At 37.7% G+C, this 15,134-nt stretch overlaps 1 protein-coding gene across 4 annotated transcripts in view; it reads left to right on the top strand.

Annotated features, from left to right (window-relative positions):
- Positions 1-15,134, top strand: part of NSD2 (nuclear receptor binding SET domain protein 2) — a 97,481-nt gene that overhangs the window by 41,663 nt on the left and 40,684 nt on the right. For all 4 annotated transcript variants that reach the window (XM_040063616.1, XM_058420489.1, XM_040063615.1 and 1 more), the window contains one exon: positions 12,609-12,774. In XM_040063616.1, the coding sequence (XP_039919550.1) occupies positions 12,609-12,774 (166 nt within the window). The remainder of the gene's footprint in view (positions 1-12,608; positions 12,775-15,134) is intronic.

Consider the following 15,134-nt stretch of genomic DNA (forward strand, 5'->3'; position numbering starts at 1 on the left):
CCAGTGCTCTGCTGTTGGGTGTTCTTGCTGTTTGGGCATTTTTTGTTAACAGAAATGAAGGCTATTTAAAACTTTGTCTGCGAGTTAGTTTTCAGCTGGGAATAAATGTGTTCTGTCCAGCTCTGATGTGAGTTAGATTTCTGTTGATAACCACCAGCTTTTCCTGGCCTCTGAGAAACAGCTGTAATGCTTCATTTTCCCAGGGTAAAGGAGATAAAGTGGGACAACCTGTGGCTCTTTCCTCCTCCCATCCCTCTTTTCACCCTTCTTCCGTCCACCCCAGTATCTCTCCATTGGAGGATTTAAAATCCAGACCTCTCATGATAAGGCTTGGTTTAGCAACTTTAATGCCGAGGCACTGCACCCCTGAATGCTCTGTGTTATGGGTGGTGGGGATCACATGTTACAGGCTTGGATCCAGACTCTGGGCTCCAGTAGCTGCTCATGTGCCAGGGTGCTCTGGTACTCACTGGGTTCTGTCCTGGCTGCTTTCTGAGTCACTGTCTTCGCTACCAGTGAGGAATGAGATTTTCTTACTCATTGCTTGCGTTAGAAGTGGAGCAATCCTGTTTGGAGGAGAACGGCAGAGGTTTATTTCATATATTAGTATGAAGTAATCCAAGTACGATCCCTAGAGCAATCCAGAGATTCTGTAGAGGAAACAGAAAGTACATATGTCGGCAGGTCTCATGCTGTGGGTCCCAGGGTAGGTCTGTGCTCTCTGATGTGGGAGCAGCCCAGTGTGTGATCCTGGCACATCTGAGCTCGTTCTGCAGAAGCTGGGATGGGCCTGCAAGTGGCAGTTTGCCTTTTTGGCTGAGCTTCCTGGCCTGGCTTCCCAGCACGGGTGCAGTAGCTCACAAAAACAGCAGCACTGTGTCCAGAACAAACCTGGAAATCCACGCTTCGCTCTCCTTGCTAGTTTTAAGGTTTCCAGCTGTGTAATGTATGTACGTAATCCAAAAACTATACCTTCCACCTAGCTTCCTATCCACTTTTCTTGTAGTTCTCTTCTAGTAGTATACCAGAAATTTGGCAGGTTGTTATTCTGTCTCTCTGCAGGATATGGCCTATAATGACCTTGCAATAGCTGCATGGGGGGCAATTGAAATTTGCTGGGAAAATTCCACTAGTCCTTGTCATATATTTATGTAACCATTTCATCTTCACAGAGAAAAACTTTCTGGCTAGCTCCATTATATCAAATATCTACATACTGGCAAAGATTTAAAAACCCAGTAGGGGTAGAACTGAAACAGTCTGAGGATGATCTTCTAACTGTGTCTGTGGTAACTAAATACAGGAAGCTGGGGACGACTGAAGGTGATGATATTTCTCTGATGTTTGCATCTAATCAGTAGAGGCCAGCACAAAGCAACAAGTTCACTTTGAAATATTGGAGAATGGTGTTCATCAAATGTTTTATTATCTAGTTGCAGATTGTACAGCCAGATCCCAAGATTGCTCGTTTTGTCTTAATTTCAAAAAATAAAAAGAAAATAAGTTTGTGTTTTCTGGGGAAGGACTTGATTGTTTCTTACCATCAGTTGTTAGGAATTCCTGGTAAAGTACAGTTACTGTACTTGATTACAAAATGCACAGCTAAGCTACCACAGGAATCAGGATCTGCAGTTGTAGGATAAAATTAACTTTTAATAGACTGTCTTGAGGTATCAGATCCTGTCTTCAGGTGAGTGATAGCACAGGCTGATGTCGCCAGGATCCCAAAGGAGAAGGAGCAAAATCCTAAAAATTTCTTCTGGGTGATCCCTTCAGGAGCAAGAGAAATAACTTCTTACCCTTTTTGGAAGAGTTTCTGCGCTACTGTTTTGCATTAGCCCTTAGTTAAGGATTAAGTTTAGCTAAGCCTTGAGAGCTTGTTAGCGTTAAGCAGTTCATGATGTGCAGCAGTAATTGTTACTTCAGAACTTCAAATTGTTTTTTCTTCACGCCTTATTGGAAAAGTGTCTTAAAGAATTACTTGTTCTTTAAGAAGCACCAAAAAGCGTACAGCATTACAGTGGTTGGAGGGGAGATTTCTCAGAGTGGCTACAAAATTAATTGCAGAAAGTCTGAGTATTTGTTCAGGCTTTCCATACCAGACTTCCTGTTCTTGTATGTAAAAGTGGCTGAATTAAGTACACTTCTTACGTAAAACTGTTGTCTCAGTAAGTATTATCTAAATCCATTTTTTGTCCTCTCTCTTCATAAACACGTTGGTGGGAGAATGCGAATCGAGTATGAAATGATATCTTGAAGTGTTGACAAAAATACTGTCTAAGAATAGCACTACCAAGTTGGATCAAGGAGCCATTTAATTCAGCACCTCAGGTCAGGGTAGGGTTCAGTGGAGGAGGCATAATGGAGAGTACAGATATCACAAATCATAGAGTGATGCTCTTTTTGAATAAATTCAGCCTCCAGCAGTTTGTGACTCAGAGGTTTCTGGAGCTAGTGACTTTGTATTTAATGGATGTAGATGGCTAAATTCATGGAAGGAGACCTCGGGTTATATTTGAGCCAGTGTGAGCTTTTTGCATCCAGTGCATTAAGTAACAGGGCAATGGAGCAGCTCTTTCACCTTTTCAATTTGGTACCTACTTGTTTTGCTAGGTTCTCTCTATAATAATAAAAATAGGAATCATGGATTTCTGTTACTGATCATTGTATAGATTTCTCACAAACCTGCTCTATTTTTAATTTCAGCTTGACAGTCCTAGCATGTTGTTCTACCTATTACAGGAGCAATTCTAGAATCCTACTTTGTGTTACCCTGTTTCTGAGCTGTGCTGCCCTGTGGGTTCTGCTGTCTTGTGGGTTTTTTGAATAAGGAACCAGAACAGTAGAGGACATTCAAAATACAAATGTCTTGTGAATACATACAGTGACATGTTAATGATTTTCTATATTGTTCTCAATTTCATTATTTTTCATTATAAATAATACTTAGCATATGATTGATTCCTGACTGCTTCTGAACACTGAGCCAGGTTTCTGTAGAAAAGAGCTGACCAGATGTAGCTAAGTTAAATTCAAAGAATGTCAGCATCTCTTGCAGTTTTTTATATTTATCATTGGTTTGTGTATTCCAGAGCTTTTTCTATTTTATTTTAGTCTTTTGGGCATTATGGTGGACATGACAGATGAAGTAAAGTGGTGAGTAAGCCATCTTTGGAAGAACTAACTTCCCTTAACGTGTCAGCAGCAGATGGTGTTGAGAGATTAATGGCAGTTTCTGGTTTTATAAGTTGACCAGATTTACTCTCAGTCATTGCACAGGTAAAGTCATGAGTTAAACGATTTAAAATCTCCACTTTTCCTTTTCCTCCTCCTATATTGACCACTATATGTTGGTTTGGCAAGGAATTAAGGAATTTGCTGCTTGTTTCACTGGGGTTTTTTATTTTGTTGCTTGTTTTTTGGGGGGTTTGTTTTTGGTTTTTTGTTCAAGATAATGGCAAAGGTTTTCTGTTGCTCTGCTCATTGTTCTGCTTAACCAAAATAGTGCATGTCTAAGTTTTGCGTGTAACAAGGAGTTAGATCTGCAGTTCAGGGTTGTGTTACTTGGATGGCTTTTCAGGCAGATATTTGGGAAACAGTGATCTGCACCAGATGTAATTTCTGGCCCTTATAGCCCCCTTCTGTCAAGAAAGAAAAATACTTCGTAGTAACCCTTAGGCAAAGTAGCAAAAGCAAAATATTTTGATCTGTCTTGGAGCAGTGGGTTCAGCCTCCTTTACAAGTTTCCTTGTTTTAGGGTGGATTTCATGTAGGGGAGATGAACTTTAGGTTCTCCGAAAGAGGTCTTTGTCCACAGACACTAATTTTATGTTTGTCTATTACCACCTTTCATGATCTTTCTGTTATAAATAAAGAGATCCAACTGGGCTTTTATATTTTTGCTTTTCTGTGAATACCTAAAGTACCTACAGGAGTTGTGTTCCCATGCATCATAGAATGGCAGTAGCTAAAACTATATGTTGCCAATAATCAATTAATGCCCTTCTCAGAAGGACCGTTTTTAAAAATTAGTATTTTGGAAGCTGACTGGAAGATGAAAAAATGAAACTTGCTTATATTTTTTTTTTAAACAAGCCCTGCCATGCTTGTGTGAGGAAGGGAAGTGGATTTGTGACCTCATAGCAGGAACTAATGCTAGAAAAGCTTGATTTTGTTTATTTTTGCTGTTTTGTTTGGTAAATAAATGTCAACTTAAGTGTACGTTGTGGATGCTTGTGATGAGGTGAAACAATTTGGGACCTTAGTTCTGGCAGAATTGACAGCACTTTGCTTACATGCATCATGATTTTGCACTGCAAAGATTGCCCTATTTTAATATTCATATGGGGTTGGGGGTTCCCAGGTTTTCTGTACATTTTTTATTGCTGAAAATAAGGGACGTTTCAGAAATAAGCTTCAGTATTTGCAAGTTAAGGTAATGTCTGTTAAATCTATTCAGGATTTTCTTCGTTGTCTTCCATGCAGCCGTCTCAGGCTTATTAACCACTGATTTGGCATTTTGTCTGTAGAAGAGGAGAGGACCTGCTAGGTACGTGTAACAGCACAACCTGTGAAACTTCTTCTGCCTGCCTTTAAGTATGGGAATTCATTTCAAAGGTCTGATCTCTAAAGCAAAGTAGTATTTGGACTGTGTCAAAATATTCGTTAAATAAGAGTCCTTTTATGCCAAATCAACATTTGTTCTCTTTAAGCTTAGTCAGCTGCCTTCAGAAGTGTTCTTGTTATTTAAAAAAAAAAAAAAGGTAGAGATAAGTCTCTGCCTTTGTGAGAAAAGAGTGTCCTGTAAATCTGGTGGCCTTTTGGCAGGGCTGTCTGGACTTGGGTTTTTCAGTTTTCTAACAATATTAGGGTTCAGAACATGTACCCATGCTGTCCTGGATGTTTGTGAGCTGCCAAGAGGAGGATACCTGTTCAGTAAGTGTCTTGGGAAAACTCTGTAAAGGTGTAGAAGAGTGCTAAAGATAAGGTCCTGTTACAGATTCTGATCTTGAAGAATGTGAAACCGTGGTACATGCAGATAACAAGCTACATATGGATATGGCATTCTGAAAATCTGTAGGTATGCTGAGATGATTTAGCTTTCATTCTGTTATCCTGTGTGAAGTTCATATGGAAATTGTTCAGAACTAATCATTTCTCATGCCAGAGTTCCTCGTAGCTCTACGGTTATGTTTTTACAGACTTCTGTAGCATCTTGTATCCACACTGTCTTATATACCCAGATACCACATCAAAAGTATAAACATCTGAGGGTGGGTGAAGGTTATATACGTGAGATATATAGGCAGAAATCTTTTTCTAATATTCAGTGTAAAAGGTGGGCTTGCTCATTCTGATCAAACATTATCTAGTTTAAATTTCTGAAACATGAAACCTTTCATTAATAAGCCAGTAACTTAAAATTTAGGAGGTCATCTAAATGAAAATGCAGAAATTCAGTAAAACAGGTGAAATAAACTAATCTCCATATTTTTAAGAAAGACCAAGGATTGGGACGTGCTCCAGAACTCACATTTTACTGACTCTTATGAGTGACTGAATCTGTTTCTCTTCAACTCTTTACTCTGAAAGAAGAGTTGTCCTAGTTTCTAAAATGTCATGTTAAGTGTATGTCTGAAATACTTGCTTATATAGTGTTTGGGTAAAGGAAGACTGCTGATTTGAGTAGACAGATTTGCTTTTAAATGAAATTTTCTCATCTGCTAGAGACTTGGTAATGAGGGAACCAAAGCCAGAAAAAAAAACCCCAAAAAACCACATAAAATTGAAATGGAACCAGGAGTTTACTGCTTGATTTGAAAGACAAATTTGAACTTTTGTCTTGTTTTAAAATCCACAGCTTACATTCTGAATCCCTGTCTAAACTTAAATAAGTTTTATTGTCTTCTGTTTGCTTTCCCTCTTGGAGAGGAGGGTCCTGAATGGTGATACTCATCCTGCAGCCCACTAACTGCTTTAGATGAGATTGTGGAAAGAAATGGAGGAAACAAATCCATTGTCATAAAACTGTGACAGCAGAGAAGAGTTTGCAGATCTGCAGTGATTTTCTTCAGCGTTTTTTTGACATTAATTTATAGCTTTGCCATCTAAGCACGTTGAGGGGAAAAAAATAATCTGGGTTGTGGCAGGAAGATGAAAATATATTGTCTTTTGCAAACATAATTTTTCACACTGTCAAATTTGACCCCCTTTTAGTGATAGAAGAAACTAAGTAAGTGGTTAGTAATAGAAGAAAATGAAACATAACTTGATGAAACTCATTTATTGTAATTGCTTTCAAAATTGAATTTGGAAGATTTTAGTTAAATCTCTAGTTTGGTGTAAAACAGTTACAAATCTGAAAACCGTAACTAGCCAATTCAGAATAGAGTTTGTTTGCTTTTCTGTTGTGATGTAGACATTTCATGTCCTCTTCCCCCTCAGCAGTCTTTACCTCACTGTATATTTTATGAGGTTGTTGCAGATTTAATTGTGCAGATGTGGATGCAATGGCCTTTTGGGAGCTGCAGTCTTTTGAATGCTCTGTTGAAGTCTCCTTTTTTACTGAAGATTGAACATAAAACTTTGCCAGTTCACTGCTTCCTTCTTTGTTTCCTCCTCCTTCTCCATTTTGTAGTAATAATTCCACATTTTTCCTTAATCTTTGAGGTTCTGGTTTACTCTTCACTCTTCTGCCTGAACCATTCTCTCTGTAGCCAGCACTTTGCCAAGTACATAATTGCACAGCATTCTTCCATTACGTACTGTACAGAATATAACAAGTGAAAAAAACTTTCACGTATTCAGTTACTTGTCATTTACTATCTAAATATACTCCCCCACATCCCAGAAGGTGGGAGCTATTTGGATAAACATAGGACCTCTCAGGCCCTTTGGGGATAAACAGATTTACTATAATGTGTGAATTATAATCTTAAGAAAAAAAAAATTAAAAATTAGGCAGTTAGGGTTGTGAGGATACTGTATTTTTACAGACAGAATCACTTCCAATGAGCACTGGTCATTTCTTAACAAGCTTAAGTTGCCACATTTTTTTATTTGAAGCAATAGTACATATTGAGGAGTTTGCATTGCTTTTGATCAACTGTAGTTGCAGTTTTGGGGTTTGAATTGATTTGATTTAATGAGATTTTTGTCATCACTCACAGAGTGAGAAGCAGTCATTTCTTTGTGGAATGACAGAGTGTCACTCCTGGGGACAGTAGCTGCATCCCTGGGTTCCTTTGGCTGAAGACCAAATGTTGATTTGTCTTTTGTTGTACACAATTCCTGAATTTTTCACAAAACAAGCTTTTCAAGAACAAAATTGTTATGATGGTTTTTTGAGGAAGGAAGGGATGGGATTGTTGTCCTGTTACTTCGGTTTTCCATTTTTTAGGTTACAATGTCCTTGGTCACTGGGGAATTCAAGCAGCAAAATGTTACAAAAATAATCTGTTCTGTTCTGTTCCATTGCTCCCTTCTTCTCCAGACACACCAACCACCGCTCCTGAACCTCTGAAAGGAATGAAGATTTTTCTACAACCATTTCCTTAGTTCTCTATCTGTGCTGATAGACAGGCAAGACAAGACAAAACATTTTCACTTTTATTTTCATTACATGCATTCATGAGAGACAATAGGAGTTTTACTTGATGAAGCAGAGCACAAGGAGATGGCAGGAAGAGAAAAACAAATGGGTTTGCTCAGCAACCAATCTTAGCCTTTTGCATTGTAAATCTTATCTTTTTTCATAGGAAATAAATAGGTTTGACTAAGTTTCTGTGTTCCAACTTTAATTCAAAATACACTTTAATTGTATATATTCTGTTTAGGGGCCTTGGTTATTTTGGTTTAGTTTCTTTGTGATGTGAGGAGCTTTGTTTTTATCCTGGCCTGCAACTGGACCTCCAGCAGTCTGTATTTGTAGCAGGGTCTTCTGTTATAGTGAAAGTGGAAGTTCTTTGGTACAGCGTGAAACTGAATTGAAAATGAAAAAGGAAATACCAGGTATCTGCAGCTTAATCTGTTCAATATGTACTTCCTAGTTAATTACACAGGAAAGAGTATTTATTGTCTTCACTTGTTTTAGTGGTTTGCACTTTTTTGTCCAATATTAAATTCTTGTGATGTACTCTCCACCGGTTTTTAACATTGTTTTTTGTATAATCCCTTTGTGACAATTAGCAGAGGAAGGTTTTTTTAATGATTTCTATAGCTTTTCAAGTTCATATAGTGAAGTAGTAGTTCTTTGATGCTCAAGGTAATTTGCAATAATTTTAAAGGGCTTTAATTCCTTGCATATGTGTGCATATGAGCATATACACACAAAATAGCTGAAATACATACATCACTGAGTACTTTTAAAAGGGGTAAAGTAATCTCAATCTGACACCATCTAATAAGCCTTCTAGGTGTTTTTTTTTTTTTAATTACCTTTCTGCTTTGTTTACTAAACACTCATCATGGTCTTTTCATAGCAGAGTCTACAGACAAACCTAAAGCGCTCAATACAGTGAAGATGCTGTACTTAAATGAGTTTGGATTTGGTCATTTTAAGATACTTTTAAACTTTGAAATGACCTATTATTCATGGTATGTTCTTGTCTCATCATATTCTTTAGGCAGATTAGAACTAAATGGAAGTTGATCAGATTCTTCTGAGCAAGTATAGCCAAAGTTAATTAAATGCTGGTGTTGTCTTTGGCCAAGCCACTTTTTTGAGCTGGTAGAATGCTGACAGCAGTGTTGGAAATTCTTGTCAATCTGCCTGTCACTCACTGCCTGTGAAAGTGATGAGGGAATGACAAACAAATCTGTCATATGCTAAGGAAAGAGGAGAAAGGCATGTTAAATTTTGTTTTATTTTTCAGTCCTTCTCAGCCTATTGTAGCTGCTGGCCCAGATGAGTTTTTAAGGATGCTGCTTCTCTTCAAGTCATAATTTCACAAAGGAATACTCAGTTGCTATAAAGGAATTACCTAATTTTCACATTCTACATCCTCCTGGACAAAATAAACTTGAAATCCATCTAGCTGCCTTTCCAAGCAATTGTTTCATTACTTTGGAAAATAACTTCAAAAAGTCAGGAATTTCTGTGTCTGCCGTACTGAGTAGTGCAAAACCTTTGGAATGGCTTGTGTATCCAGTGTTAGGGTTAGTCTGTGTGGGAGTCATCACCTCCTCACCTCAGCATTGCCCATGTATGTAAATCCTCTGCAGGCTCATGTTTGAAAGGGGAACAAAATCCTCAGATTCCTTAAAGTAGAAAAGTGATCAGATCCCAAGCTGTTTCCTTCTGATGCTTAGCATAACTGGTTTAAAGCTGGGGGCTAAGGTGATGGCTGGGGTGACTGAGGTGGGAGTTCCTCAGGCTGCAGAGCTTGCCTATAATTAAAGAAGGAGAAGTGGAGGAAATTCTGCAATTAAATGGTTTTAATACTGGCAAAACTGCAGTAAAAGTTAATGGGATGCAGGGTAGTCCAGACTTGCTCAGCAGTGACAGAATCAAAGAGTGTTCTGTGCTCCTCTGCAGAGCAGGAAGCCTGTTGACACTAATGGTAGGAGATCTAATTGCAAGCGAGAAGAATTTCAAGAAATAAAAAGTCATGAAAAAGACACAAAGGAGCCAAAGTTTGAAGGGAAGCTATTTTAAAATATTTTGATTTTGTGTGTTCTTCCCTTTATTTACAGTTGGGTTCTAAACTGGATGGAGTCTCCTATTTTGTTTGCTTAAGTATCATCACAGGAAGAATTGGTCACGCCTTGCAGGAGGAGGTGTTCCTGCCTTCTGGTGCGTTCACACAGCCCACGGGACTCTGCTTCTAGTCCTGCCTCTTCACCTTCCATGGGCGCAGTCAGGTCCCCTGTGCTGTCTGACAGCATATTGTTAGGAGTTCAGACTTCCCAGAACAACAATTTCTCTTTCCTTTGGGAGGAAGAAGAAACTGCAAGCTGAATTACATTTTTTCTATACCACTTTGTAGCTTGACAGTTATCTCATGTTCTTTAAAATGCAGAGAATACAAGTGTCTCATAAAGAAGCTTCAGTCTTCAGTGTATGAGAAGAGAGATATCATGAGGGGAGTGCATTAATAATTAAAATAACCCTACCTGGATACTGAAGTAAAATCTATACATATAACTGCATTTGTATTGCAAAAATGTTTCTGAGAGGAACTATTGAAGAAGTTGTTGATATCCTACAGCTGCATGCCCAAAGTGTATGCCAGGAATTGCACCTCATTGTTTACTGTCGAGATAGATACCTATTGAATACATCAGAGCAATTCTCAGAATGTGAGAATCAGACTAAACCAGAATGGTGTGGGAAAGTAAGATGGAAGTGAGCAAGTGGTGTTATTTTCTATAGACTTTTTAAAAATCTCATATGAGAGCTCTATGGATATAGAATGCTGTGCTGTATTTTGCCATTCTTTTAAAGTACAAATATTTATCAATAGGAAAAAAGGTAAGTACACCAAGCCTGCCATAGATAAACCTTGCAGGTCGTCTCGGAGCCTGTCATTTTCAAGTTTTTTATCATGATCCAGTATAGTAAAAGAATTCTGGGCCTTTCTAAAATTTTGTGAAGTGCTTGTAGGCATATTGAAATGTGATGGCGACCCTTGTACTGCCACCCCTTTTATATTATGCTGCAGTTAGAAGAACTTCTAGAGCCTTTTCATTATTCCAGCCAGCTCCCTCTCAGACTGGAGTCATAAATCTTTGTGGCTTAGTTGCACTTTTTGAAGAATACAGGGAGTCATAAATTAAAAATGAGTTTCAGATTCCTGAGTAACTTTTGCATTTCTGAAAAGTTGACTCATTGAAAAAAGACTTCATCTTACCTCTTCAGCTGAAATGTTGAAGTTGGTTTGTGTGTGTTAGGATTAATGTTTTTCCAGACCTACCCCTGACATGGGTTTCTTAATTTTTAGCTTTAAAGCGTAACTTTTCACATTGAGTTTAACTGCTAGAAAGAGCATTTGATTTTTCACATCTGCTTGGAATCTTTTAGGTCTGTTGAGAGTGCTGAACTTGAGGCAAGCTCGCAGGAGGGGTTCTCTGACAATCTTAGAGAAGGAATCCTCAGAGAGCCAAAAACCTTGAGACATGGGAATGTAGCTCTAGCTGGAGTCACATGAACCAAGTCTGAATTCATCAGAAAAGCTGAATCACTGGATGAGTAATTGTCCCTAGCAATCAGAGGACATGGCTTCAAGTATGTTTACCAAGCAGAGCTTTAAAAGCTTTGAGAAATGCATTTCTGAGTTTTAGGGGTTTTGACTGGATGTACCTCTGTGTTAGAGTTGCAAATAAATCTGTGTAGTTGCAGCACATCAAAGACTTTAGTAGTTTGGGTTTGGGAAGTTATTATTTGTGGGAATGTTTTCAGGATTTGAGAATCTGTACAAGGAGAAGTGATGTACTCCATTTCAGCGGAATGCTCCAAGTACTTGTTTCTAAATTCTAGATTTCTGCTTTCTTAACCATCTTCTTCCCTTCTTCTTGCCACTTTTAATTAATTTTAACTGCCTTCTGAATGCTGAACTGGTACTATACAAGATTAATGATAAATGTTGCATATAAATTTGGTACTAGAAAATTAAAAAGGAGATTCAAAAGATGTGATTTTATAAAATACGTGATATGTCTGTAATGAGACACCTTCTGTGCTCTTTTACAGCGTTAGTGCTTACTTAGATAAAGGTGCACTCTATTTATAGCAGATAGAACAGATGAAGCCAAAAAGACAAAATGCAGCTAACAGTGTGAAATGGTTTTAGTTGATGAATAAATGTCTGTGTTGCTGAACTTTATGATGTAGTAAAAATGTCTGTCATAGGGGAACATGAAACACCCTTGTGGCTAAATCTATCCCTTGAAGTGGAAGTAGTTCTGGAATTGTTTTCCAATAGCTAAAATAGCTTTAGAGCATCAGCAGAGCACTCACAAACTTTTACTGCTAAAACTGGAACAGAAAAAAATCTCACAAAAATAGGTGAGAAATGGTTCATGTTACAAGTTCTCAGTATGTAAAAAAACAGCTGAAAGATGGAGGAGTTGGGGTTTTAAAACTGGTTATTTAAATAGTTTCTATTCAGACATAAGGACAGCATTTCAGTCTGTTCTAGTCTGGGAGTTTTGTTTGGTTTTGGTTTTTTGAGGTTTCTTTTAAATCTAATAGTACATTTGTGTGTATAGCACTTAACTTGATTAATTATATTCAATACAGAGGGAGGTAGACACTTCCACATCTACATCCAGTGCTCAGGTAACATATTTGAAATCAAAGTAAGCCTTCCTGATGGTCTCTTAACAGTTAGTTGAAAAGATAAAGGCAAACCACAGCTTACTTGCCAATGTTTCTAATTAAAAACAAAACCGCAACTAGAATGTGGATTTTTTTTTCACCGTTAGAGAGCAAAAGCTATGGCTTAAAAGTTTTCATTACACATGAAATGCAGTTATTGTTTACTACCAAACATGACAGCGCTTTATTCTTATGATTATTTCTTATTTTCCTCCTTCTATTACCACTGGTGCATATTGAAAAAAGATAATGATCAGTTTGGCTTTTTTTTTTTTTTTTTTAATCTTTTAAGGGTCCTGCTAAGAGAGATCCAACTCAAAGCACCGTCAAAGAGGAAAAAGTCCATCTGTTGAAGTATAATATAGGAGATCTAGTGTGGTCCAAAGTGTCTGGTTTCCCGTGGTGGCCATGTATGGTTTCTGCTGATCCTGTTCTCCATGCCTACACTAAACTAAAAGGTATGTCATTCAGAGTTCTTCAGGTATACAAAATGATTGCTTTGGAAAAATTCTCTTCTTCATCTGTGCAGTTGATGAGCAACAAACGATAAAATCATGCAAATGCTATTCTTGAGTATATAGCAGTGTGTCTTTTAACTCAAGTGTTCTCTGAAAGATACCAAAACTGTGATTTGTCAAACAGTGTGGACTCTTGTTAAAAATAAGAAAAAAAACAAAAAACAAACGAACCTGACTGTGTTTTTCATTGTTTCTCTGGAAATGCTTGGTGAATTGATACAGGCTAAACATTTTATTAAAGCTGATGGGAATTAAATATTCCTGATTATTATGGTCTACTAAAAGCAATCCATAATTAAGGCAGCTAAATTTTCTCTGATTCATAGAGCCAATACTGATATCTACAGACAGTATTGGTTGATTTTAAATGCAGGAACTACCATGGGGTAATGAAATTTTTAGGTATGAATCTGTACAATTTCTTATCTCATTTGCACCTTAGTTCTCTGTTCTGATACCTGAAACTTTTGAGGCTTAGTAGTAATAAGTATTTAGACTGCACATTAAGAGTTAGAAAGGCTGAGTGAAGCACTGGGGTGGATTGCCCAGAGAAATTATCTGATCTCATTCATAGGAGGTTTTTAAGAACAAATTGAATTAATATCTCTAGGATTATAGCTAGATTCAAAATTGGTAGTAAACTAAATGTCTTCTTGAGAACCTTTTCAAGCATTCATAATAGAGTTGTTGGAATGGTTATTATAGACTCCTCAGACAAATTTTCCTTGTAGAAGTCTTTCAGAGTTTGGATCAGGCAGTCCCTGTCATTTTTAGCTTTGGATTATTAGGTCCATTATGACACAAAGAGATGGATTTTGAAAGTAGTAGAGCTGTTTATTTGTTCATGACAATTACTTTGTTCTTTGAAAGGAGCTACATTTATATCCATTATCAAGAATCTTTGTGGTATAGCTTTATCAGAAACTATAGAAACAGACCCAGCAAAACGCAGTACCAAATGTCTGAATGCAGCCTGTGAAGCAGGAACAGAAAGAAGGGCCCATGTACTTTGTAATCTTGATTTCCCTCTCTTTGAACTAGTGGGAATGATGGTGATTTCTCATATTTGCCCTGGAGTTGGTTTGGGCCTGCCTTTTCCTTGAGGAGTTTAGTCAGGGTCTGAGCAGCCATCCTGAGTACTAAATGCACTCTGATTTGTGTATTTCCATCAGTAGGTATTTCCAGTCTTACCCTCCACCTAGTCTATTATTTAGGCACTATCGAAAGTCTCTTCTTGCAAAAAGAAAAGGTCTTTTATCAGGGAGTTGTAGAAATACTGAGCTACATCTCTATATTTCTCATTTCTAGGCTTAGGATCAAGTGTTTATAAGCAGTCTGAATTTCTGGATGTTGATACTTGATTTGATCATTCCAGCTGACTAGGCTTGATAGAAATTAACAACTTTCCACTTGTGGGAAGTGCATTTTGGTCTAAGAAAGTCTGTACTGAGTCTGGTTAAATCTCCATCTCATTGAATAGCCTGTCTCTGGCTGTGGTCAACCACAGATGCTCAGATACAGAGAAGCACCAGGGAAGGTGGTGGGTTCCTAGAACACTCTCCCAAACTGCCAGCAGCTAATTGTTTCAGGATTCAGTGTGCCAAAAATTAAGTTTCCCTATGTAACAACAGTTAATGTATTTTATTCAGGATTTTATTCAGGAGCATTGGTACAAATTCAGCTCTCAGAGGCTGCCTGAAGATTCACTACTAGGTTCAGTGGTAGGCACTCTAGTGGCAAGCACTATTATTTAGTCTCCTTAATTAGGCAATTACAGCTGTCCAGCATTACAGTGCAAAAGGAACAGAGTGTCTGTCTGCTTGGCAAGTAAGCTTTTGGCAGATCTTTACAGGTGGTTGGAAACATAGCCTGTGGCATCTCTGTATGCAGCCAGGGCATCCTGGTAAGATAGATTAAGTCATAAGAGCTCTGTAGTCACTACTTAAACATTTTTCTTGATGAGCACAAAGTAATTACTGTGCAAGAGAATTGTTTCCAACTATGCAACTCTGGAACATATGTTAGACTACTGATTGCATGTGTGATGTTCACAATCCCAAGACTTCCCCTATGCCTTTCCTCTAGATTCTCATATCTGATCTCAAATGAGTCATTATTGTTCTCATAGATGTTTTTATATATAGTGTAAGTTTGTAGTTGTTATAAAACATTACACGTATATATTAAAATTTTTGCCCATACTATTAATTAGGTTGATTTCATATTACCTTTCTAGATGCCACATTTTACAACAAGATTAATCCCCTAATGAAATAACTGTTGGCTGAATCATCATGAAA

The sequence above is a fragment of the Hirundo rustica genome, chromosome 5, assembly GCF_015227805.2.
Source record: "Hirundo rustica isolate bHirRus1 chromosome 5, bHirRus1.pri.v3, whole genome shotgun sequence".
NCBI classification, from domain to species: domain Eukaryota; kingdom Metazoa; phylum Chordata; class Aves; order Passeriformes; family Hirundinidae; genus Hirundo; species Hirundo rustica.